This window comes from Gordionus sp. m RMFG-2023, chromosome 3 (assembly GCF_954871325.1).
Source record: "Gordionus sp. m RMFG-2023 chromosome 3, tfGorSpeb1-WG-v2, whole genome shotgun sequence".
Taxonomy (NCBI): domain Eukaryota; kingdom Metazoa; phylum Nematomorpha; class Gordioida; order Chordodea; family Parachordodidae; genus Gordionus; species Gordionus sp. m RMFG-2023.
In genome coordinates this window covers 49,598,060-49,623,470 of record NC_088777.1, presented here as the reverse complement: position 1 = coordinate 49,623,470, position 25,411 = coordinate 49,598,060, and the positions used below count along the sequence as shown (strand labels likewise).

Here is a 25,411-nt window from a genome sequence, read left to right as displayed (position 1 = left end):
AAATACCTTATAAGATAGCACTTAAATAACAGATACTTTTAAGATACTTTTTTAAAAATAAATTTTACCCATCAACCGCTATGTTCGGCCCTCGTACATTTTTTTTAATTAAAACTTTTAACTAAGAAAATACCAAGAAAATTATTAATGTTTGAAACTCCTTCAAAAAAAATATTTTATACAAATCATATTTATATTCTTAATATTAAAAAAAAAATTTGGTAGAACTGTAATTTTCTTTAAAAAATTTTTTTTTCAGTAACTAAGACTCTTACTAAATTGGTTCAAACTAGCCCCAGTCTATAAATTTATTATAATTAAGGTTCAAAAAAAAATAAAAACGATTTTTGATGACCATATCCATAATCTTCTTCTTCTCCGTTTAATGGTGATTTCCAGGTTCACCCAGGTTGGCCAGTTTGCCCTCTGATTTAATTTATCAGGAAATTTTGTAGCAAGGTTTTTACAATCGGATGCCCTTCCTGACATCAAAACCTTTAGGTGGTTTAATACGCCCGGTCGAGGAGACGGTGATCTTATTCTAGATCCAAACCGCGGGGAGCTTTAGACCTCCATTAGCCGCCAATTGCCACTCCCCCGCCACGAACCTTCTTAAATCTTTTAATATACCAGAGTTAATTATCAAGAAAAGGAAATGGTTATTTGCCAATATATTATATAAAAAAAAAATTTATTTATATTTTACTAATAAATATAATCAATATATATTTGGCATTACAATGGTAAATTACAATTATCACAAAATTATGTTACAATTTATATCAGAATTTAATTCACCTTTTTTTTTTTTACAAAACTATGATACAAATATTATTTTAATAATATTTTGTTCCATCTGTTGAAATATTTTAAAAAAAAATTGAATTCCCAAAAAAAGTTTAGGTTGCGGATGCGAAACAAAATTTCATGCATTGAGAGTTGAAATTTTTGTCAACAATTTGGGATTCCGACGTGTTCTCATTGAGCCACTCCGAAAAGCCTTTTGATATGTCCAGTGTTAAGGTTACCTCGTTGAAAACGTCCGACCTTTCTTTCTAAAAGCGTAATACGAAGTTAGCTTAATAAAGCAGTTTATTTCGGGCTTTTGACCGGTTAAATATGATTCGGTTAATTGACCGGTCAAATATGGTCAAATTCAATAAAATATTTTTAAGATAGTATGTGATGTGTAAGTTATAACAAATATATAAAATATATAGTCAATGCATATAATTAAATTTGGTAATATTTTGATTCATTCATAAAATATCATTTCGTCTTCACTTTCTGTGTCAGAACCGTTTTCTGGCTCAGATGAATAATAATTTTCTTTTATGTTTTTAACTAATCGTATATTATGAAAAACGCTTAGTCAAAGTTTTTAGTCGATTTCGGTTCTTTGTACGAATATTACCCTAGATGGAACAATTTCTTTCTAAAGAAAAGCTGAACTTGAAAGAGTTAATAAGATATTTGGTACTTCCATTACAGGGCAAGGTGGACAAAGTCCCTTCCACCAGCTTGATGCCAAAAATTTCTGATAAATAGTTATGGCTGCTATCGCATTGCACATATTTTTGATTATAAATGATATCATTTTTACAGCCAAAATTTATTATATCACCTAAAATGGTTCGATTCTCACCACCTTACAGAATTCCTACTTCTTGTTATCATATCTCAAGCTTCGTCTAATTCGATTTTCGTAAGATATTGTCGATATTAGGGATCTAATAAGTAGACAGTATTATGAGCAGTTATATTTTGATCGTTTTTTTCTCATTTCAAATATAATTTTTTTTTCCCCATTCTGATGGAGAAAATATTAGGTCTTGGCCTGATGGACTAATATGTTGTTCCAAAAATAACTTATCAATCTTAATTGGAAAAATGTGAATTTATGCCCTTAGATTTCTTTAGAATGACGTAGCTATCCGGTATATTTAAAAAACTTAAAATTTCTATATTCAAATCTTCGTCTAAGAATATGATCCCTTATTTCTCTTGGGCATATATCGCAAAAACAGTTTCTTCAAAGATGGACACTTTTAAAGCACTTTTTCAAATTTATCGTTGCATTCAATTTTTTAAAGTCTTTGTTAAACTAATTGATGATATGACATATTGATTTCTGTAGCAGGTGCACTTGGTATGTCTATTTTTGAAAAAAATTAACAATATTTTAATGATGGATATTTTGGGAATTAAATAGCTACTCGTTTAAGATACAATATTTAAGAGTATCTGACCATATATAACTGGTTGCATATACTTCAGTCAATTGAACTCTTTTGATTGGTCAATTGACAAGCATTTCAACCTGGTTTATTTAGACAAACATTTTACTCATTTTAAAAATCAATATATTATGCTGATGTAAATAAGTTAGAGATATGCAAATCCCAGCCAAGACCATCATAAATTTTTGTACAAGTTCCCCAGCCCATTAAATTATTTTTACCCAGCCTGGCCCACTAAAAATTTTCTTAAAATTTATGAAAGGTTTTGTAAGAATTTTACAGGCCTTTTTTACTATCTATATCTTTTTTTTCACCAACATCAATTAAGGTTCTATTGGGTAAATTGCTATCCATTTCCTTCTGCATTTATAACTCAAGTCTGATATCTGTATTGTGTACTTGGACTTCATAAATAATAGGTTGTCAGATATCCCTAGTTCCGAAATTTATTTAATCTATTGTGAATTTATTGTGTTATTTATTTAGTTTCAATAATTTAGTTAGGCAGCTCTTAAAATGCAAAGAAGTAAGCATATTGTAATTATTTAAAATATTTGTTCAAAATTTTAATGCCTGGGCTATTCTATTATTATTTTATAACAAATAAAAGATTTGTGCCTGATTTTTTATGTGCAAATTATCTGGTTTGGCCAAAAAAAAATTTGATATATTGCCTTACTCATTTTAATTTTTTAAATTTGCCCAAGCTGGGATTTGCAGATCTCTAAAATAATCAAAATTCACCTCAGTAAAACCAATTTTATTGAATAAATCAATGCTGATCAAATTTTCATAAGAAATCTTCACAAAATAATGGGAAATCTCCAAAACTTCAATGCCATATTTAAGAATGAGCAAGATAGCCTCTAATCCTAAGCCCTTATTTCTTGAGTAAGTATCAGCAATCATAATATTTATTTCAGCCTGCTTAATGCATGAATTGTGAAGATTATTACAATTATTTTTTATTATGTCATTGTTTGTTATAAATAAATTAATATCTCCAACCATAGAATATATCTCATGCAATTTAGAAGTGTTACCACAATTTAAAGAACAATTACTACTATTAAGTGTAAATTCGTCATTATCATCTCCTTTATTAAATGTTTCATCGGTATAAAAATCATTGAGAGGTTTATGGGTACTATCAAGAGGAAGGTTTATTGATTTGAGATCATCATTTAAATCACTTATGGGTATGGCTTCTGTTTCATCACGCTTAATAGTTCTATTATTAAAGGGTAGACATGAGGAATTGGATCTCTCACTCTTAAATCCATTACTTTTGTTATGATACTTTTCAGCATTTAATATAATAAAAGTGCATTCTATATTATAAATAATAATAATAATAAAATTATATATTAACTATTATCATCTTCTTGCCAGGTTTGGCACATTTCATATTCTTTTTCTAATGATAAATATTCACTGCCAGTTTGTTGCCTTAATTCAGAATTTTTCATCCATTCATGATATCTAGATATATTCTTATTGACAAAATAATTATTTATATTTACTACTTTGGTACGTGCTCCTTTTTATATGGAATTAGAATTACCTTTTTACCAAAAATATAGGTAAAACGATTCTTCTTCATCTCATATGTTATTAACCCAATTCTTTCTCACTAGGTAAATAAATTTTTTTCCCCCATAGTATCACTTTTAGAGACTATATTTCCACTTTTAAACATAATAAACTTATTCACTATTAGTTAAATTAAAATTCAAAAATATTATAATTATATAAATCTATATTAATAACATATGAAAAAAATTAAAATGACATTTAAAAAAATTAAACAATTTTAAAATAATAAATATCAGTTTAAATATGAGGGGGTAGACATAATGGAGATCAGAGAAAACTAAGATAGTTGTCTCTAAACACTACTTAATTTGATTTTAACATTTTAAAAGAGGATACATGATCACCATTAATTTGAGAAATATTTTTACTTAAAATCTTCGAAAAATATTACCCTAAGGGGATGAGGGACCCATAGGTAGAAATAACTATTGAAATAAACTAATCAGAAATAAATTTTGACTTTTCAGTTGTAATAATCGGATCAATATTTTGGTTAGAGGAAAACTGTAAGTAAAATCCTAAATAAGGTTATCTCCTCTAAACTAAGAAATTTTTGCAAACCCATTATTGGCGGATTAAAATTTTTCCACTATTCTTTACATTTATGGGAAGGTCACAACCAAATCTATATCTTTTGCTCATCCTTACCTCCTCGTCGGATACAAAAGATTGGCATTAGGGATAGCTTCAAGTCATTCATGGCCAGAGTTTTGGAGTGTCTTCAAGGGAGGGTTAATTACCATCAATTTTTAAAATTAGCCAGAAGGGGGTTAAGATATTCTCAATGTGTCAAGAACTGTTGAAGGGATGAAAGGCATACATTTTTCTTCCATATGTAACAGCCAGTTTTAAATAGAATATCTCTGTCTCTCCGCTTACTTAAACCTCTTCACATTAAAGATTAGAAGAACAGACTGATAAAGAAATTAAATGAAGTGGAGGAAACCCCAAACTACACTTGTTTATCGGAAGTTGTGCATGGCCCAATAAAGTTTAAGATAATCTCAAAAAAGTTTTTAATTTTCATGTCAATTGAAATGGAGAAAAAGTTTAAGAGGCCCTAAAAAGATGTAAAATTTTGGGAAGCCATAGCAATTTCCTTATTAAATATATAGATTGATTGGGGGAATATTAGTAAATATTGCTTTCAATTTGGTTAAGGAAATGGCTGTTTCCTCTAGGCTTGCTATTATGAGGATAGCACTATTTAACAGTGATCTTAAAAGTGAGATTGACTCCCAATTAATTCTTAAAACAATTAACATCTGATGGGGATCTATATAAAAAACTAATTTTTGTTTTATCCATATTTAAAACAAGACATATAGTTTTCGATTCACATTAATTAAGAACTAATAGCCTCCAACATGCTCTGTTTTAAATAATTCCTTATTTTTCTGTAAAAAAAACTTGTAACTAAAAAATATGTAAATATTAATCAGATATGTGAAAACGTTATATAACATATTTAAAGTATGTGTAGCTCCAAAATTTAGTTTGGTAGAAAAATATAACAAATGAATTAAATAAGAAATAAGCTTGTTGAGTTCAAATTCATATAAATCCAATCTCTATGTTTGATATAAGAATTAAAATATATATTATCAAAATCTCATGAAATCTGTTTTAGAAGGTAATTACGATTAGTGTTGTTAAACGGCTCGATTTTAGCCGATTTTTAAAAATGGCTAACTCAACATTATGGCCAGGAAAATATTGCATAAGCGTAGAGATTTTTAGGGACCAGGCCTGTGGTCGGAAAAAAGGGAGTTTGGGTGCGAAGCCACTAAAAAAAATATTATTTAGCCATAGATGTTCAATCCTATGTGCCATCTATGAGAAAATCTTTAGGCTTGCATAATATTTTTCTATATTTAGCCGTTTTTAAAAATCGGCTCAAATTGAGCCGTTTAACAACACTAGTTACGATGTTTAAAATTTTTTATCTCAAATTATTTCTTCACATAAATGTCTCACTTGAAATTTATTCAGGATAAATAGTGAAATACCAATATCAAAAATTTTTTATACTACACATCGAGATCATTTCTATTTTTTAATCTTTAAATTGTGGAAGATATTCCTAGATTGTTTGTTAAATAGGTCTATCCATAATTTTTTTAAGGGAATAGTTTAGGCAGCGTATACTTTGTAAATTTTATTTGAACTTTAGGATCGCTCTTTATAGGGATTTGACCGGTTTATTTTAAATATACAATTGGTTTTTTAATCTTTTCTCTCCGATAAATATTAATTCTGGTAATTATTTGTTAAATTAGTTAAGGTATCCTTTTTATTTTAAAATATCCTTTATAATTTTATTCATTTCTTGGAAATCGTGGATAGATGTAAAGATGATTTTAATTTGTTTAAATATATGTATGCAAAACTTATTTCTATTGTGAGGATCCCGCTCCCCCCTCCCACCCCCTTGGATACCTCATTACATTGTCTTTATATCTAATTGGTAATTTTAAAATGAACACATCAAATACAACAAAATTGTTACAACCATTAATATAGAGAGAAATAAGAGTATATATATTTTTTTAAATATATTGATTCTCTTCTAAATCACATCACATTTCCACATCAGACTTGTATTGCCTTTGATATTAATAAATGCTAATATGAATGTTGATATAGGAAATTTATTTACACGAGTTTTTACTAATCGTTTTTATTGATAACTTGCTTTTCAAATCTGAAGTCAAGTAATTATAAGAGAGCTTTATATAATAAAATAAGTTAACTATGGTAATGGGAATCGGGGTTGGGAAATAGCACAATCGCTTGTATTTAAAATATTAAATAACAAATACCTTTTTGTATTTTGTATTTATTTGAATATTTTTGAAAATATTTAGTATTTAATTTTTTAAATACTTAAAAAAAAATAAAAAGTATTTTGTAATTTATTATGATTTCAGACAAATGACACTCAAAATAAAAAAAATTTTTTTTGTCAATTTAGGCCGTTGTTTAATTAATATGACAAATACCTCGATTTTAACCGATTTTTAAAAACGGCTAACTCAATATTTTATTCATAATAATAATAATAAGCAAGCCTACAAAAGTCTAGATATCAATTAATATCGAGGCGTAAGGCAATATTTTCCTGGCTAAAATATTGAGTTAGTCGCTTTTAAAAATCGGCTCAAAACGAACCGTTAAACAACACTAATTTATACTTTAAAAAAAAATAAAATAAAATACTTTTTAATATATCCATAAATAATTCTTAAAATGATAATAAAAAATATCGGTAAAACTTTTTACTCCTCTATCTTATTTCTTGGCTACGATATATATATATATATCTTAGAGGGCAATGTGTTATTTTTTCAACTTTGAATTATTTTCCGAGTGCGTTTTTTTTTTAAAATTTAAATATCTGATTTTATCGGAAATGTATTCCACCTTGTCTGGAATTACTTAACCTATGAATTTCAGACAATTTCGCCATGAACTTTTAAACATAATATAATATATATTACTTTTTTTTAAAAATAGATTTTTCATATAATTTATAAATGACTCAAAAGTTACAGATAAAATCCTCTAACGATTCATAAGAGAGGTATTCTAAACATGCTGGAATACATTTTCGGAAAAAAACGCGCTCAAAAAAATGATTTAAAGTTGAAAAAATAACACATTACCGCCATATATAAACATAAAGAAAAAAATTTATTTTTTATTTTTGATTATATAAAAAGTTATAATTTTTATAAGGATAATAAAGAGAAAAAAAGATTCAAATTTATCACTGGCGAGAGAGGTAAACCTTTACAAAAAATCGGGAAAGAGGATTAAAAATCTTAAAAAAGCTTAACCTCCAGTAGCCCCTCTCGTTAAAGTATAGATTCCAGTTCCGATAAGCCTATCTATCAAGCTATTATGTTAACAGATATTTTCTGTCCACATCCCCTATATAACAATTTTGATGGAAAGTATCTCAGACCTCTATTTCAAAAAATAGATGGGTAAATATTTTACACAGTTGCATTTGTGCAAAACCCTCTTAATTTGAAAAGAAAATGGAACAAGTATATATTCTATTATCTTATATTGGGGATAATTATTTTATTTTAGAAAGCTCTACAAAATGTTAATAACGCTTCTAACAATGCAGAATTACAAGCATGGACTAGGAACAAGGGCATTTTTCCCCGTTTCTATCATAAAACAATGTTCCATTCCTCCTCCGTTCCAGCGTTCCGAAACGTTCCTATAAAAATTTCTAAATATATTTTTAACCCCCCTCTACCTCCCCCCCTCCCTATGAATAAATTATGGCTGTGCCACTGGAGATATCCTTAATATATATGTATTAATTATTTAAGAAGTGTAATATTAATAGAAGATTGTGAAAGAATTCTAGTATATATATATGTTTATGGTATGTTAAGAGTGAATGAAATGGCAGCTTAAGAGCATGAATGTTTGAATTTGGTATGATGTTATCATTGAACCGAAATAAGCTATGATGATTTTTATTGGACAAATATTTTTTTTTAAAAGAACACTATTGGCTAAATTTGACGTTTTTTGAATAGATTAAATCGAAGCAATAATATATTTCTCTAGTCGAATCGCAATGTCCAACACTTATCTGGCCATGGGTGATTTATTTATTATTATCAAAGATAAAAATTTCTATTTTAAAATTTTCATTTAATAAAGAAAAAAAAAATTTTTTTTATAGAAAAACAAAACAATTATTAAATAAATTTTTTAAATATTATTTCCCCTCATTTTAATCTTTTAATCTATTACTTGTTTGCTAATTGTTATTTATACTTTGCTAGTACTGTATAGTTTTATATATGATTAATGATTATTTATTATTAAAAAAAAAATAAAGAATTTACATATATTTTTTTAAGGAACTTCCGTGCCCGGTCTGGAAAAGGTTCCGAATATGCGTTCCGCTTGCGTTTGCATTCCTTAAATTTACTCAAAGATGCGTTCCTCGAACGCTTAGCTCCGTGTCCCTGTTTAAAAAGAAGGTGCATATACTCGCAAAATAAATTAATAGTAATTCTTTTGGGCAATCTTCAAAGAATTTTGTATTTAAATACTTTTTTTTTGTACTGTATTTGTATTTATATTCGAATATATTTTTTTGAAAATTTACCTAATTCTGGGACGGCAATATCCTTCTTTTAGACTTACATTATTGCTCTACCTAGTTTAGATAGTGAGATCAGGAAATAAGATGTTAATGAATATTTATCTGATCCAATATTTTAAATTTAACTAACACTGCCCCATTATTGAGCTCTAAAATCATCTAAAAAGGATATAAAATACTTTCCTCAAAATAATTGGATTATTAGGTAGCATCTAATTAGTTAAATCATGTCCTCCTAATTCTTTTAAGATATATCTATTTTTCATGATTTGTCACCGAAAATTTAACATAATTAAAACATTTTAACAATACAGTAAAAAATGAAAATTGCAGATTTGATTTTATGACCATTTTCGGTTTTCCACATTTAAAATTTTTAAACTATATTTAGCATTTTATAACTTTAAAGGCTTACCATTAGGCTATATAAAGAAATTTAAATGACATTTCTAGCTCAATTATACGCAGATATTTAAAATTAAAGACATTTCGCCCAAAATGCTCCGTTTTTTTTAACCTTTGGAGACTATTATCTCAGCCACTGTTTGAAATTGGAGACTAAAATTTTATTTATTTTTTCTTAGTTATAATATACGCAAACTCTAGTAAAAAAATTTTAGAAAAATCTGAGCTGGTAGAAATGAAACTCTTGTTGATTTGTCATGGAATTTGCTATATATAATTATGTTTATTTTAAGGTGTTTTATATATTTTTTTGAATATGTTTTATATAAGTTTTTTTTTATTATATAACTGTTTTACCTTGAAAACTATGCAAATTAAAATTTCCATAATTAATTTACAAATGAATGCTGTCACCTTCCAACTCAAGGAACGCCGTTATTAATTGAATTTGTATTTATTTATATATCACTGTACAATAAATTGAATTACCTCTTGGACCATAGACAGTATATTGTATACACTGGGACTATATATAAAAATTAAATGTATATTCTAGCTACATAAATATACACATTCTATTTTTCATTTTTCATTTCTTATTTAAAATATGAAGTATTAATATGTACTTTAAACTTTACATTATAACAAGTCATGCTAATTTAATAATAAATCAAAATAGGATTAGCGAATAAAAGAAATAAAATAGTCTAAATCTAGATAATTGCAAAAAATTAAGTAGCATATAATATTTTTACGTGTTTTTATATATAAAATAAAATTATAGTATATATTCTTATATCAAGTCAACACCTATACGTTATTACTTTTTCACACTTATTTTTATAGAAATTAAAATGGTTATAATTTCATAAAGTTTGAGATAAGTAAACTTTACATTTACACAATTATTTTGTTAAACAAAGTTAAACAAATTAGATTATATAAATAATATATATAAACTGTTTAATTTTTATCATGTGCGATCTGATTTATAATTTGTATAAAAGTCCTTTTTTGTAATATTTAATAATTATTATAACATGGGAAGAGGAGTCTAGATGTCAGGCGACAGTGTTTATTATATGAAATATGATTTAGTAATCGTATATCTATATGTTCAATTTATTTTAAAATACGATTATATCGTTATATCATTATTTTAGTCAACAATTAAGAATAAAATACTAAGTACAATATAATTTAGTTTATATATAATATTTATTATAGAATCAGAGAGATTAATATATAAAAAAAATGTAATATAACTTGTGTTTTACAAATTAATTGATTTTTCATTGTTATTTTTTAAAGTATAAAAATTCGATCTATGTGTGAATTATTTCAATTATATTATATAAATATATATAAAAGAATAAAAATTGAGTGGGATGAGATTAATATTTGGTTAATAGTGTATTTTTCGTGATAACTGTATCTTAATTTGCAACGTAGAGATTTGTTAACCCCGGTTCCAAAGCCCGTAGCGGGTCAAACGGATAATTTAAAAAAAACATAAGCGGACCGGGAAAACAATTTATACTTAAAATTTAGAGCAGATCCATTTTAAAAGTCCAATTTTTATTATATATGAAGCTTTTTATTTCCCGGAAGATTCGTCGAAGATTAAAATTTTGCATATAAGAAAATTCTAAAAATCGCCGAATCTATCCTTTTACTCTGGACACCGGTTTGGAAGTAAAGTATTTTTTTTTCTTTAGGACAGGTGATTGATTCTTATCTAGAAATGATCCTTTCAGTTCGGTCTTTATGGAATTGGTCCAGTCTGGTCCCGCATTGTCACATTTTATATTTTAAAAACAAATCGTATCAGTTTTTATCATTCCCCCCCCCCCCCACTTTTTAACGCCATTAGATTCGCGAGTTATCTCCCATAGACGCCTTATTGGGGATTTAGCAAACTATTCTACAATCTATATAGACCATGTTTAATATTGGTTATTTTTAAAATAAATAAAAAAATATATTAATGATCCCCTCCCCCTTTCCTTCAAATTGAAAACACGCTTTGGAAAATTATTGGGTTCTTTGATATTTATCTTTGTATATATATATTCTAAAATGTATATAAAGTTCGTGGGAAAAAAAAAATTTTTATATTAATAAATTATAATATTTTATATATATATATAAAATATTGTTTAATAATGTCACAATCGGCAAAAATGACAACGGTTCCCTAAAAAAAAATTTGAAGCCATATTTTTATCTTTTTTATCATACATATTGTCATCGTTATAATCGATATTTAATTTACAAAAAAAAAATACGAGAAATTGGTAGTAGAAGGAAATAAGGACAGATGAAGCATAAGGGCAATATGGATTATAATTTTTATTTTATTAAAAAAAATTAAAATTAAACCTATTATTATCAATATATTATATTTATAGGTATTATTATATTAAGAAATATGAATTAGGGTTTTTAAAATTTTGTGTCTTCATTCATAATTACTCTTTTATATATTGATATCTTTTAGACGAAAAATTTGCTTATCGTTTCTTATAAAGTTCATTTTTGACCACTTCTTAAATTTTTCGATTTCTATGAGAGCAGAGAGTTATGAACCCAAATTAAGGAAATTCAAAAATTTGAAATTGTTTGGTTGGTTGGTTGTACATTTTGAGACGATACACCTAACAGGGAGACTGAATTATGGGAACGACCCATCAAATCCGGGGTTATATGAACCAGGGGCGGGTTCAAACTTGTTTCAGAAAAATCGGTTACGATTAAATTTCTGCTAAATGGAGTTCGAAATTCTTGAACCTTTATTCTGATCAGCAACTCCGAAAAAAAAGTGCTTTAAAAAATACAAAAAATTTACTAATAAACAATATATATACTGTTGGCAGATTTAATTTTTTTTTAATAAAATTTTTATATTTGAAAATACGAAAAATGAGACACTTTCGCAGAACCGATATTAATCGTATCGTATCAACGTTTAACCTTACTTCACGTAAAGGTAGCGCAAGATTGGAATATTTCTTTAAAAAAAATTCACTCTCAAAGTTATAACTTGATGAGGATAAATAAATATCATCTATAATATGAACGTTTTCAATTTACCCGGCCTGGCCCGGTTTTCCTAGGCCGGGCCATATATTTTAAAGCTAAATATTTGAAATCGCCATTATTAGCTATAAAAATCAAAAATAAATAAAAATAAATTTTAAAAAAAAATCCGGGCAGGACCGTACAAATGGTACCTCTACAGGTCTCTGACCATAATAGCCAACTCATTATTTAAGGGATGGCATTTTCCAAAGATGGAGTACAAATTTATTTCGTTCAAAACGTCCAACCAAGACGATTAGCGAAAGTTTGCAATATCATTTTTTAAAATGTATAACAATATAACACTATCACTTTAAAATAAAAATCTATTAAATAATAATTTCAAATTCAAAATTTTACCATAAAAATCTCATTTTTTTACTAAATTAAAAATAATTTAAAAAAAAGACATTTAGCCAAAATATTATTATGTAAGAGCCCTAGAGAATTGGCGAATATAGGTTTTCTAACCTATCTGCCATCCAGAAAGCCAAATCTCCAGGGAGGCTTACATTATATTATATTGGCGGAAAATCTGAATCCGGTTCGTTTTTAAGAATCGACCTCATTTGATTAACCACCCTAGTTTATCAAATAATCGCACCTAAAAAATCTCCCAATATAAAATTTACGGAGGAAAGGGGGGGGGTTGGGGAGAATCACCTAATACTCTCTCACTCCTTCTCCTAGAAAAAAAACATCCAGGATACGCCCCTACGTCATAAATATAACAGTCATGTTTGGGGTAGCGTTTTTAAAAAGTCCTATATTTGGTTCGATTTTTCAAAACGATCCCAAATTAAGATTTTTAAATAATGATACTATGTAAGGCATCGAGATTTGGCAAAATAGATGTCCAAACATTTTTCTTGCCTGCTATGAGCCAAACCTTCAAGCTTAACGTAATGTTATTTTGGTTATAATCTTAACAGAATCCGGCTTTTTTAACAACACTAGGGTCAAGATGGGAAAATTATTTTTTTTTCCCTACTTCACTGCTGGACTCTAGTATACCTACCATCCCAATTTCAGATCGTTTTCTTTAAATTAAATTTGTTATATAAAAATATATATGTATGTTAGCGGCAATGTGTTATTTCATCATGTTTGGAATACCTAAAACCCTTTGAATTTCAAAAACAATTTTTGCCAAAAAAAATTTTCAAACTTCATTTAATTTATATTCTTTTATCTATATATATATTTTTTTATTAAAATTATAAATGATTCTAAGGTTAGCGGGCAAAAATTGACCTATGATTCGTAAGATAGGTATTCTAAGCGTGCCGAAGTATCTTTCCAAAAAAAAATCAGATTTTTTAAAAAAAACTAAAAAAAAAACGCGCTCAAAATAATGATTCAAAGTTGAAAAATAACGTAATGCCGCTAACACATATAAAATCTATTAGTTAAAAAATTTCAGGGTCAAATATATATTTTTTTGCCAGGAATGCATTTTCCTAGTGTCGTTAAACTACCTAACGTTTATGGCAACTATAAAACAGCGTAGCCATGTTTTTATCCAAAAATATTCGAATCAATCTTCAAGTTGAGACTCGACTCAGAGGTTTAATTCAATTTTTAAGGTTAAAAGCTTGACTCAAAGTTAGGCAATCTACATTTTCCTGTAAAATTAGATTATTTTTTATTCAAAAATTTAACCTAACCCCTCCCAATATTATTCAAAAAAAAAATTTAAGAGATTCCATAACTTCGGGTAAGGAATTTGGGAAAAAGTCGCTATCCCGGAAAGATTTACCATATGTTATACATCATTAATTTTATAATTGCTAGTTTAAAGAAAAGAATGACAAAAAGAGGGGAAAAAAAAATTCAACATTTTACAAAAAATAAATTTGCGAATATAGTTTGAAATTATACCATATTCCTGGAAAAGAATTTACATCCCGCGAAAAAATAATATGAAGACTTATTACATTTGAAACCCAAATAATTTGCAACCATTCTATAAAGATATTGATGTGCATGACAAGCTATATCTTCAGTGATATTTAGAGGATGACGGAATGCATTTTTAAAAACTATTACAAATTGGTTCCTTATTTATTACTAAAAATATATTTTAATTTTTATTTAATTATCTCTATCCCGAATAGTGTTGTTAAACAGCTCGTTTTGAACTCAATATTTTAGCCAGAAAAATAATATATAAGCCTCGAGATTTCGTTAATAGATGGTTCAACCATTTGTGCCACTTATGTGCGAATAAGGCTTGCATAATATTTGGCCTATTAAATCGAGTTAGCCGTTTACCAATACTAATCGAATAAAAATCTTAAACTAACGAGACCTTTTAATAATAACTAACTTATAAACTATAACCCATTCTTCTAATATGATAATACATAAAAAATTAAATATGTTAACAATTTTTTCTTTTCTTTTCTTATCCCTATCCCTCCCTATTTTAAAGTAAGTAAATAATAAATATAATTATAAATATAAGGTAATTACGACAATTTAAAATAATATATATTGTAATATATAATATATAATAATAACATGTAAAATGGTTTAAAAAATTTTCTTTTCACAATAATATTGACATATGTTTTCCCACAGGTGAATTGTCAATTTTTCATAATTTTGCAGGTAATTTTTAATGAAATTTAATTTTTATAAATTTTTTTCTCATGAAAATTTTATAAATTGATGAATTGTTTTTTTATTATTCACGAATTATGAATTTTTGAATTTATATAAATTACAAATAATATTGATGTTAAGAAGTTAATAATTATTTTATAAATTATCAGATAAAGAATATTTTTGTAAAAAATTTTTTTTTACTATTGTAATATTTTAAATAATTATAAAAAGTGAATTGGTGTTTAAGCCTTTTTAGATTTTTAAAATAAAATTGTTTTTTGTATTAATTGACTGTATGTTGCCGAGGCCGACATTATATGTAAAGTTATTAAAAGTTAATAAGTCTGTTAGTAATATATTTAATAACAATGTATTTTTTTTTAAAAAAAAACATTTTTTAATCTATTTACCTATCTATCTATACTATATTATTTATGTATATCTATGGTATTTTAATTTTGTTAATAATAATAGATATATATAATTAGTTTTTTTAAGTCATTTGTATGTAAAGAAAGAAAAAGGTGTATCATTATATTTATAATCACATTATTGATAAGACTATTATTGTTGGGTATATCAAAATAATTATAGTTTAACTTTTTACACAATTTAAAAAAAAAAAATTTTAATATGATAATTAAACCTGGTTAATTAGAGATATTAGCTATATATTTTAATATGTCATAATTATAAACTTCAAAGTGTTTCTGCCGAAATTTGAGTGAAGTATCTTAATAATGTACAATTACAAAAATAATTATATACCTTTAAAAATAAAATGACTATTACATTAAGAGATTCTACATAAATTTTTCGCATTATAATTAGCCTTAAATTTTATTGCGAAATAGTGCTTTAATATACATGGATACTATATGTACAGTAATAAAAAATGTTCATGAGATAGGTTTAGGTAATGAGATGGATGTGTCGGTTTTTTTGGATCCATTTATATTTGTATAAAATATGTAAATGGTTTATTTTATTTTTTAAAGTTTGAGTATTAAGTTCCTATGCAAAATAGAAAACCCTGTTAATTTTTTTTTCTCCATTTGGCTTCAATGTAAATTTAAAAAATTTGTATAAACAACTATTTTTTTTGAATTTATTTCCCCTATATAAATGTGCAAAAATTTTTTGGAAATATTTATGTTTTATCAGTTTTTTTGTTTTGGGAAATCTAAACTTCCTCCTAACTTAACGAAAATGTGTTGAGCGAGGAAGATTTCGAAAAATTCGGCCCATTTTTTGCATTCAAATATTGTCGTTAGTTGGTTGTTATAAAACGACTCATTTTGAGTCCATTTTTAAATCTAGGGGCTAACTCAATATTTGATTAGGAAAATTATTACGCAAGCCATCAAGATTTAGCTCACAGGTAATCTTGTTTGAGTTAACCGTCTTTAAAAAGGCTCAAATCGAGTCATTTAACAACACTAATTGTCATAATTATTAGGTATCTCGCACGCTTTTTAAGCTCATAAAAAATCCCCCCCCCCCACCCCCAACCTTTATCCATCACAAATGTATATAAATATATTTTTTATATGTGGAAGAATTTGATAATAAATAACTTTTCTAAAAAATAACGACTTATAATTTTGAACATTTTTATTTAGAAATAATAAGCATTTTAAAAAAAAAGAAAAAAAAAGTGAAAACCCGATATAAATAAATCTAATATAGCCAAAAGGGTCTACAATAAGTGGACTTAAAAGATCTTCAGCAAAATTTATGGAGAAAAAAAAAATTACTTAATAGTGCCTTCCCTTCCTCTCCTCCCTCCTCCCATAGCAGAATCCTGGAGAATCTAGTGAGGGTAACATACCCTCGATTTAAGCCGATTTTTAATAAACGGCTAACACAATATTTTTAACTAGAAAAATATTATATAGGCCTCGAGATTTTGTTGATAGATGTTCAAATCTTTGTGCCACCTATGAAGGAAATCTTAAGGCTTGCAATATATTTTTTCTTAATAAAATATTGAGTCAGCCAATTTTTTAAAATCGGCTCAAAATGAGCCATTTAACAAACACTACATAACCAGAATCTGTACTTTTCAAAATATATATTTAGATATAGACACGTGACCTGAAAAGTATCAAAATACAGATACATGGCTTAACAATTATCTAAATATAGATGCATGTCCTAGTATCTAAATACAGTTGCATGACTTGAAAAATATTTAAATACAGATATATATCCTAAAAAGTATCTAAAACAGATACATGCCCCGAAAAGTATCTAAACACAGATATATGGCCTGAAAAGTATCTAAATACAGATACATAGCTTGAAAAGTATCTAAATACAGATACATGGCCCATTTTTTTTTACTTGAGGTACAATTAAAACTACTATTTTTTAAAAATTGTAACTTTGTGGAGTGCTCATTTTAATCAAGGCGCCCCCCAACGTTTAAAGTTTTCTGGAGAAAGGAGTCTAACAGTAACACAAGTTATATACAAGCGAAAACCATATGATTATAATTTTATTTTCGAATTATCATTTTTATTCATACATTTTTTTTTTGACATATAGGACAGACTAAAAAAAATAATATAAGAATTTTATTTTTTTAAAGATAAAATTAAAGAGGAGAGACGATATAAAAATGAAGGCTCTCGAAAAAAAAGAAATTTTACAAAAAATTACTCATTATTTTTTATTTTATTTACCTAGAGGAATCAATCGTATTGTTTTTTATTATGTTTTAAATGTTTAAATATTTCTTAGAAAAGAAAGGAAGATAAAAAACCTTGTTTTTTTGAAAGGAATAATTTCTCACGAATAATTTTTATTAGAAATTTTAAAATACCTCCAAAAAAATATAAAAAAAATTTTTCCAAATATATTCCACCAATTAATAAGTATATTAAAAAAATATTTTTGTGTAAATGTTTATAAATTTATTTATTTATTTTTTATTAATATTCTTTTCATTTTTTACCATTTATACACCTGTCCATTTTAATATAATATTTTACCCGAAGATGACACATATATATTATTTATTAATCTATTATAAATATTAATATTTTAATTTTTTTTGAGAAAACGTGGGAAAATAATACTTAGTTCTTTCTTCTTCAATGTATAAATTTTTTTTAAACTTTTTTTTTTGGTAAAAAATATGTATAAATATTTTGACTTTTATTACAAAATAAAATCGATATATTAATAAATTTTTGCGTTTAACTTTACTAGTTTAGTGATATTTTAGCTAGAAAAAATATGGCGCAACTTTTTAGAGATTTAGTTAATAGATGTTCAAACCTTTGCGTATAATATTTGTCTGGATAGAATATGGAGTTGGCCGTTTCTAAAAACCAAACCGGTTACAAGCTAGTTTAACAACACTAGTCTCACTTACCAGATTTATAGTATACTCTTACAGGGAAGAGATAGGATTCAGGTCCCCGTTTAAGCTATACCCTCGATTACAAAATTAATTTTTTTCGAACCCGTGTCGGAGTTCGCGGACCGGGGTTAAAATATAACCGGATTGGGTTTAAGAAGAGTGAATTTAACCTTCTAACGAATTCGCACTGGAATCTGAAATAATTCCTGCCTAAACGCGAAGATATAACTGCGGGCCAAGTCGGGGTTTACCACATCCGGAAAATTCGAATCTTTTTAAAAATCTTAACTGGCTCGGCAGTGAGCCACGCCATCTTTTCATTATGGTGATCTCAGTCGGGCCTAAATTTATGAAGCCCTACCGGATTTTTGTACCTACCAGTAAAATGATATCATAATTTAAAAAATTAAAGCTTGAACCGGCCCGGCCCGAAAAGCCGGATTATAGCTCGACCGCGATTTCAGATCTCTTACTTTCATAAACAATAGAGTTTAAAGTAAAGGTATTATTTTGAATTCCCTAATCGATTCCATTATGTTTACCAAAAGCCAGCAGGCTTTAAAACAAAAGGTATTATTATGAATTATATATACAAATTAAAATATTTTGCTATTATTATACCAAACCAATTGCCATATGCCATTTATGTTTCGTCACACGAAACAATACAATATTAAAATTGTCACAATTTTATTTTTTTTTTTTATTTTCCCATCGAATTTTTTTTTTTTATTATTATTTATTCACTTGTTTGACTATATAATGTATATATAATAAGCAAGGTGTAAAATAAAGAAAAGAAAAATAATATTAAATTCACATTCGAAATAAATCAATAATAATATAATATAAAAAATAATAATTTTGCGCAAAGTTTAATATAAGAATATATTAAAATTTTATATAAATACATCTATTTTTCTTAATACAAATTTATATAAAAATTATTTTATTAAAAAAAATTCAACAATTTTTATCTTTTTCCTTCTTTCTTCCTTAAATGAAATTATATTAAAATATTCAAAAAATAAAATGAGTAGTTTTTCAAATATGTCCTATTCCGATTATTCCTCTTCAAATACCGTTTCTACCCACCAAGCTATGATGAATCTATACAGTGGTTACTTTACGAATTATTCCACCACGACGCCCAACGATAGAAGCCATTATTGCCCCAGGTCCAAACTACACCAAGTTTGGAAATCCATGATCATAGTCAAACCACTCACTTATAGAAACATTCCAAAATCTAACAAAAACAATAACTTGAAACAATCGCTTTTTATCCCAGTGTACGCTTCTGATTCTATATCAAGTGATAGACTCGCAGCGCCTCTTAACACTACTATTTCCTCAGCTGATCTATACTCCTACCCCGTTAAAACTCGTCAAATTTCTTCTATTCAAAGCGTGCCATCCCCTTGGGAGAGAATGCAGCTAAAATCACCCGCGCGAAAACAGATATCAGAGAGAAGGAGGAAAAGAATGAAGAGGCTCTTGCGTCGAAGAGAATTCATTAAACTTAAGAACGTCATTCCTAGCATAGCTCACAAACCTTCCTGTCAAATAGATCAAGTATGTTATAGTTGAATAAATTAATAATGCTATTATTTTTTTTAATATAATTAGAGTAGATTTATAGAGTATTACTTAACGTTCAGAGCTTTTACGCTATAATGTATTGAAAAAGTAACTGTCATAACGTTTTTCTGTTGGACATTTTTATCCCATAAGCTTTAGACATAGTCTTAAATGAATGTAAACTTTAATTTTAAGCAAAGTTTGATAGAATAATAACTATGAAAATATAAATGTTATTTAATTAATTTTATTTTTTAGATAAAAATATTAAACGAAGCCACTAGACATATCAAAGAACTAGAAAAGCAAGTCCTTCAAAAATTATCCTCAAAATTTCCAAGTAATTCACCATTTGATTTATATATTATAAAATTAGATATTTTTTAATATCCTCTTAATATAAAAATCTAACAAAATTTTTATAATATTTATAAATCATTATTTTATTTATTTTTTATTATCATCGTAGCAAATGGACTAAATGATAAAGAAAAATTACAAAAGATTCTGATGGAATTTTGCCGATAGCACATTCAGATTTCAAGTTTGGAGAACTAAAAGATAGACGTCCTTTTGTTCCTGGCATTATATTATAATCTTGTGATACAAAAATTATTATTCCAGAAATAATTTATATTATATAATATATCCATCTCTATTTTATTTTTTTTAACCTGTAATAAAAAATAATAACCCGAACAATATATAATTATAATATATTTATCAAGAAATTATATTATTACGAATAGAATAAAGAAAAACCATAATTCTAATCATTTATTTCAAAATACGTGTATAGAGTGCGAATAATTTTTTCGCAGTTAATATTTGCTAAGGCAGGTCGTCTTGGCGAAACAAAAGGCTTCGCTCACTTAAAAATTTAGTCCATAAAAAGTTTAACTCAACTTGAAGTAAATGAGACCCGGTTTTTGTAACTATAAATCTGTTGTAATATTCAAATGAAGAAAAAAGATGTAATTATTCAGATTAGATAAAGTTCAAGATTATTTAAGTTTGTTGTTTAAACTTTAAACACTATGTAAATGAATGGTAATAAGAAAAGTATATATAATCGGTAATATTTTATTTGTAAAATAATTATTATTATGTTGCGAACTTAATTTTTAAATTTAATTTTTTTTAATTTTAGTTATGATTATGTAATTACAATTTATATTAATTAAAATAAAGTATTAGTAGCTAATTCATTTATACTATTTATTTGTATTCCCTTTAATTCTCAACTACCACATTTGTTACCGAAACATTATGTTCTATGGACATATTCAGTCTATTTAACTTTTCTTTATTTGACATTGCTTTTAATCTCCCAATCCCAAATTCTACCAACTGTGACAAAATCCTCGAGTCGGGCCGCTAACCACGAATTCGGTCTCTTATAGGAAGAGCACTACTTTTGTATTAGAGTTTTAAAAATCGGTTTGTTTAAGCTAGCTATTTTTTTTAGGACCTTTGGACCGACAGCTAGGTCCGTCATGTTTTTAATACTGGTTTTCTGGTACCCACCTTTATTCATCAAATATAACCACGTAATACCCTGTTGTTCAGTTCCGATGGAAAGTACGTTTTCTAATACTGGTGTAATATAATAAAATTTACTTAACATATTATACTGTACTCTACCTATTTGATGTGATTCTAATTTTATGCGTCATCTATATTATTTCATTTATTTTTTTATGAAACTCTTCCATTTTTTTCTCATTACGAATAAAATAAGTAATAACAATGTATATTTTATTTGGCAAATAAAGGTTATTTAAATTTTAATTCTAACTTATAAAACTTAGAATTATAGTTATGTGATTACTATATTTTTAGCCGTTTGAAACGAATTTCTAGCCAAAAAATATGCAAAGTCAAGTTTTTAGCCGAAAACAAATACTAACAATATAACTTCAAGTTCAACGGCAGTTTACTTCACATGGGAATATCCTATAATCTTCCTTCATTCTTTTTTTCCCAAAAAGAAAATGATTATAAAAATTAGGTAATATATTAACTAGGTTTGGTATTAATAATATAGGAACAGCCCATTTAATATTAAAATTCAAGGTTCTCACATGTCTTTTTTTTTTCTTTAACCCATTGTATTATAAAATACATATTCGGAGGGGATAAAAAAAAATAACTAAGCTGAACCCAAATCTTATATAAATAATTATAATAATTTCTAATTTTAGAAAATTTTGTTAGTGGGGCACCTTGTTCGGGGTCGGTATGACCTGAACAATTTTTTTTTTGTTCAGAGTATTTCCCCATTTTATGATGTTTGTCGGGGTTTACGTCCAGAAATCATTATTTCGTTAAAGGTATAGTTGGGTTAGATGCTCTATATTTTTTTTTAGCTGGCTAAGAAAACCGGTAGTTTTTAACTGAGAACTATTCCTTTAACTGCGGATGTATTTTTTTTAAAATATAGCTCAACTTTGAAAAGAGAAATAAATATTTAAAAAAAAAAACTCAATCCGCTATTCTTAGCGGATTTTCTTTTGACACGCTTTAATCGACTGAAACTACAATTTATTAAAAAAAAATTTTGTTTTGTGGAATTAAAAAAAAGTTACAAAATATGACGTATCTAGTGACGTGTTTCTTTTAAAATCGCGCTCGTCACATGCTATACTAGAAATAATTTTAAACACACGTTTTTTGATAATATCTGATTGATTCAAAGATTTATATATATATATACCATATGAGATCTTCCCCGGCTCGTAAAAATTCTCCCAAGAAAGCATCGCCTGCCGATGAACATGGCTCTGGTAGGAATCACATAGAGCAACCTATAACTAAGAAAATCAATCAAAGCAACCCCAAAGCTTACCAGAGAATTTTGTACCATTCTCGTACGGATAGCATAACGAAGCTGCCAGAGGGATTTGATCCGAATTCGGCCTTTATACGAAATGAAAGGCAGCGAGATAAATCACCCCCGGCTCCTGTCAGTTTGATACTCAGAGAGAAGCAGGGGACGAATGTTAATCGCCATCAGCGCGTCGAGAAAGATACGAATGTCCAGGGAAGGAAAGAAGGCAAGCGTATTAAGAGTACTTCTACTCCCAAGGGCGCCAAGAAATACGTAGCAGCCAAAGCGTCGGAATATGAAAGCGAAGACCAGGAATCTAGGGAAGAAGAAGACTTCGAAAACGACGAATCGAATACGGAAAGGGAGGAGGACCTGAAAAGATTGATGGACAAGAGTACGCTCAAAAAAATTTACAATCTGGATTTGGATTACCCCAAGGAATCCGTGTCTAGACACAGGGACGGCAATTCTGACGATAATGGCAAGGAAATTACGCGCTCTTCTCCGCGAGCCCATGCCGTTTCGAACACGGAAAAATCTGGAAAAGGTGTCAGGAGAGAGAGTATGAGTTACAACGTGTGCGCCGACAGTATTATGAGGTTATTTTTTTTTATTTTGCATATACCTTAATAAAATAAGTGGAATTATGGATATGATATCAGGTAGGAAGGAAGGATTAAAGAAGTATAGTTAATCGCGTTTATAATTTATAGGTACTCTATAAGTCAGAAAGACGAAGAACAGCTGCTATCTAGACCAATACCCAAGGCCCGTACCAAACCTTATTTACCCAAAAAGAAATCACTCGACCAGGAGCTCTTGCAACAAATCAAGGAAAAAACGGTGGCCTATTAGTTTTTCTTTCATATTTTTATTTATGATTTAAAGAAAATGTGAGGATATGAGTTAGCTAAGCCTATTATTTTATAGCTGATTATATACGTGTGTACAATAATTAAACGCAAGAAAATTTACCCTACTACCAAGAGGAGTTAGGTAACAACCCCCCCCCCCCCCTCTCATCCAATAGAAATTTAAAAATAGTTTTTTTTTGTGTGTTTTATGTCCTTTATATACATTTTTTTAAACGATAAATTTATATTATCTATAATAAATTGCATAATTATTACCAAATTGTAGTGACGCAAGATCGTTTTTTTTTCAGGGGGAAAAACAAACCCGGTTCGGTTATGGTTCAGAGGCAAAATATTAAAAACCGTTTGATTACGCCCCCCTCCTCCCACATATTAAGATATAAATTTATAAAATCCACTTTGAAGATTTTAACCCTGCACTTAGCTGAGAAAGAAAGAAAGAAGGAAAGAAAGAAAGAAAAAAAGAAAAATAATTATAACTCGTACATTCTCTTTACTTATAACGATATATATATATATGTCCTTTTTTTTTTATCTTAAAATATTTATAATTTATTTTTGTTTTGACCATGTAAACATAAATATTGTCGTCACAAATAGAAAACTTACTGCCCTGTAACAGATAGTTGGAGCGTTATTGATAAATCCATGATCCGTAAACTGATGGACAATTTAGAAGTAAATAAAATTTAGTATGGGATATTTTAAAAAAAAACAGAAATCCGCAGGCCCGGTTCATGCCCGAGTACACGGACCGGGCAGTATGTCAATTTTTTTGAATATAGAGTCCGAACCAAGTTGTCTGGGCCAGGCCGAGATTTTAAATCGCCATAATTACCTACAAAAATTAAAAATATATCAGGTCTCTGATATTAAAAAAAATTCCAATGCAACTTCGTTATAACTTCGCTTAAATTTTATTTTGAGTCAAGAATTGACATTGGGTAAAACTGAACTAATATAGTATACATCTAATATTTTACTATAAATTTAAAAGATATGAAAAATAGGGAAATAGATTTCTATATTATCTATAATATGTTATATAGTATATACTCATTAAATATATATTTTTTTAAAAAATTTTTTTGTTGACGTGTAAATGTAAAGTATGAATTAGAGATTGATGATATAATGGAAGATGAAGAACCCAAGAGTGGAACTAAAGCTGTTAAAAATGACCATCGTCACAACAGAAATATTGCTGTGCATCCTTGTCCCTAATCCCCATCTTTTATGATCACTCTATTTTCTAATTATTATTATTAAAAAAAATATAGGTCATGATTTCTAATAAAAGTAATAATGTTTTAAATTTTCTCCATAACTGGGATAGGGTTGCTTAAGTGATAGTCAATAAATAAGCATTTTATTTTTTTAATTATAAAGAGACTATCTATACCTTATTTCATGATATAATTGTTTATAATTAATTACAATTGAATTTTGTGCAGTCAACATGGTTAATCTAATTAACATTTAATCAATCAAGATGTTAATTTAGATAATTGAAGAGTAAGAAAGTGAAGAAAATTAACAGGGAAAAGTTTTTTTTATAATTATTTAGTCTAGTTTCTAGATTGAACTAAAAACAAACTTCGAATGTAACCTATATCGTAATAACCTTATTTATTAATTAATATTGTATTTGCTCTGTTTCATTTAAAACTAGTGTTGTTAAAC

General features: G+C 27.4%; 3 protein-coding genes across 3 annotated transcripts; 2 read left to right on the top strand and 1 right to left on the bottom strand.

Moving 5' to 3' along the window:
* Positions 1–715: 715 nt before the first annotated feature.
* LOC135926319 (N-acetyltransferase 9-like protein) lies at positions 716–3,864 on the bottom strand. Its single transcript, XM_065462151.1, has 4 exons — positions 3,767–3,864; positions 3,613–3,722; positions 2,985–3,571; positions 716–1,055 (listed from the first exon to the last, which is right to left on the bottom strand). The coding sequence occupies exons 1-4, from the start codon at positions 3,841–3,843 to the stop codon at positions 900–902; spliced, it is 930 nt and encodes a 309-aa protein (XP_065318223.1). The 5' UTR covers positions 3,844–3,864; the 3' UTR covers positions 716–899.
* A 15,561-nt stretch (positions 3,865–19,425) lies between these two features.
* LOC135926627 (uncharacterized) lies at positions 19,426–20,634 on the top strand. Its single transcript, XM_065462553.1, has 3 exons — positions 19,426–20,017; positions 20,282–20,363; positions 20,493–20,634. Exons 1-3 carry the CDS (start codon positions 19,475–19,477, stop codon positions 20,549–20,551), a joined length of 684 nt encoding a protein of 227 aa, XP_065318625.1. The 5' UTR covers positions 19,426–19,474; the 3' UTR covers positions 20,552–20,634.
* A 2,089-nt stretch (positions 20,635–22,723) lies between these two features.
* Positions 22,724–24,952, top strand: LOC135927076 (uncharacterized). The gene is made up of 4 exons (XM_065463013.1): positions 22,724–23,452; positions 23,567–23,696; positions 24,329–24,406; positions 24,839–24,952. The coding sequence occupies exons 1-4, from the start codon at positions 22,743–22,745 to the stop codon at positions 24,950–24,952; spliced, it is 1,032 nt and encodes a 343-aa protein (XP_065319085.1). The 5' UTR covers positions 22,724–22,742.
* Positions 24,953–25,411: the final 459 nt, after the last annotated feature.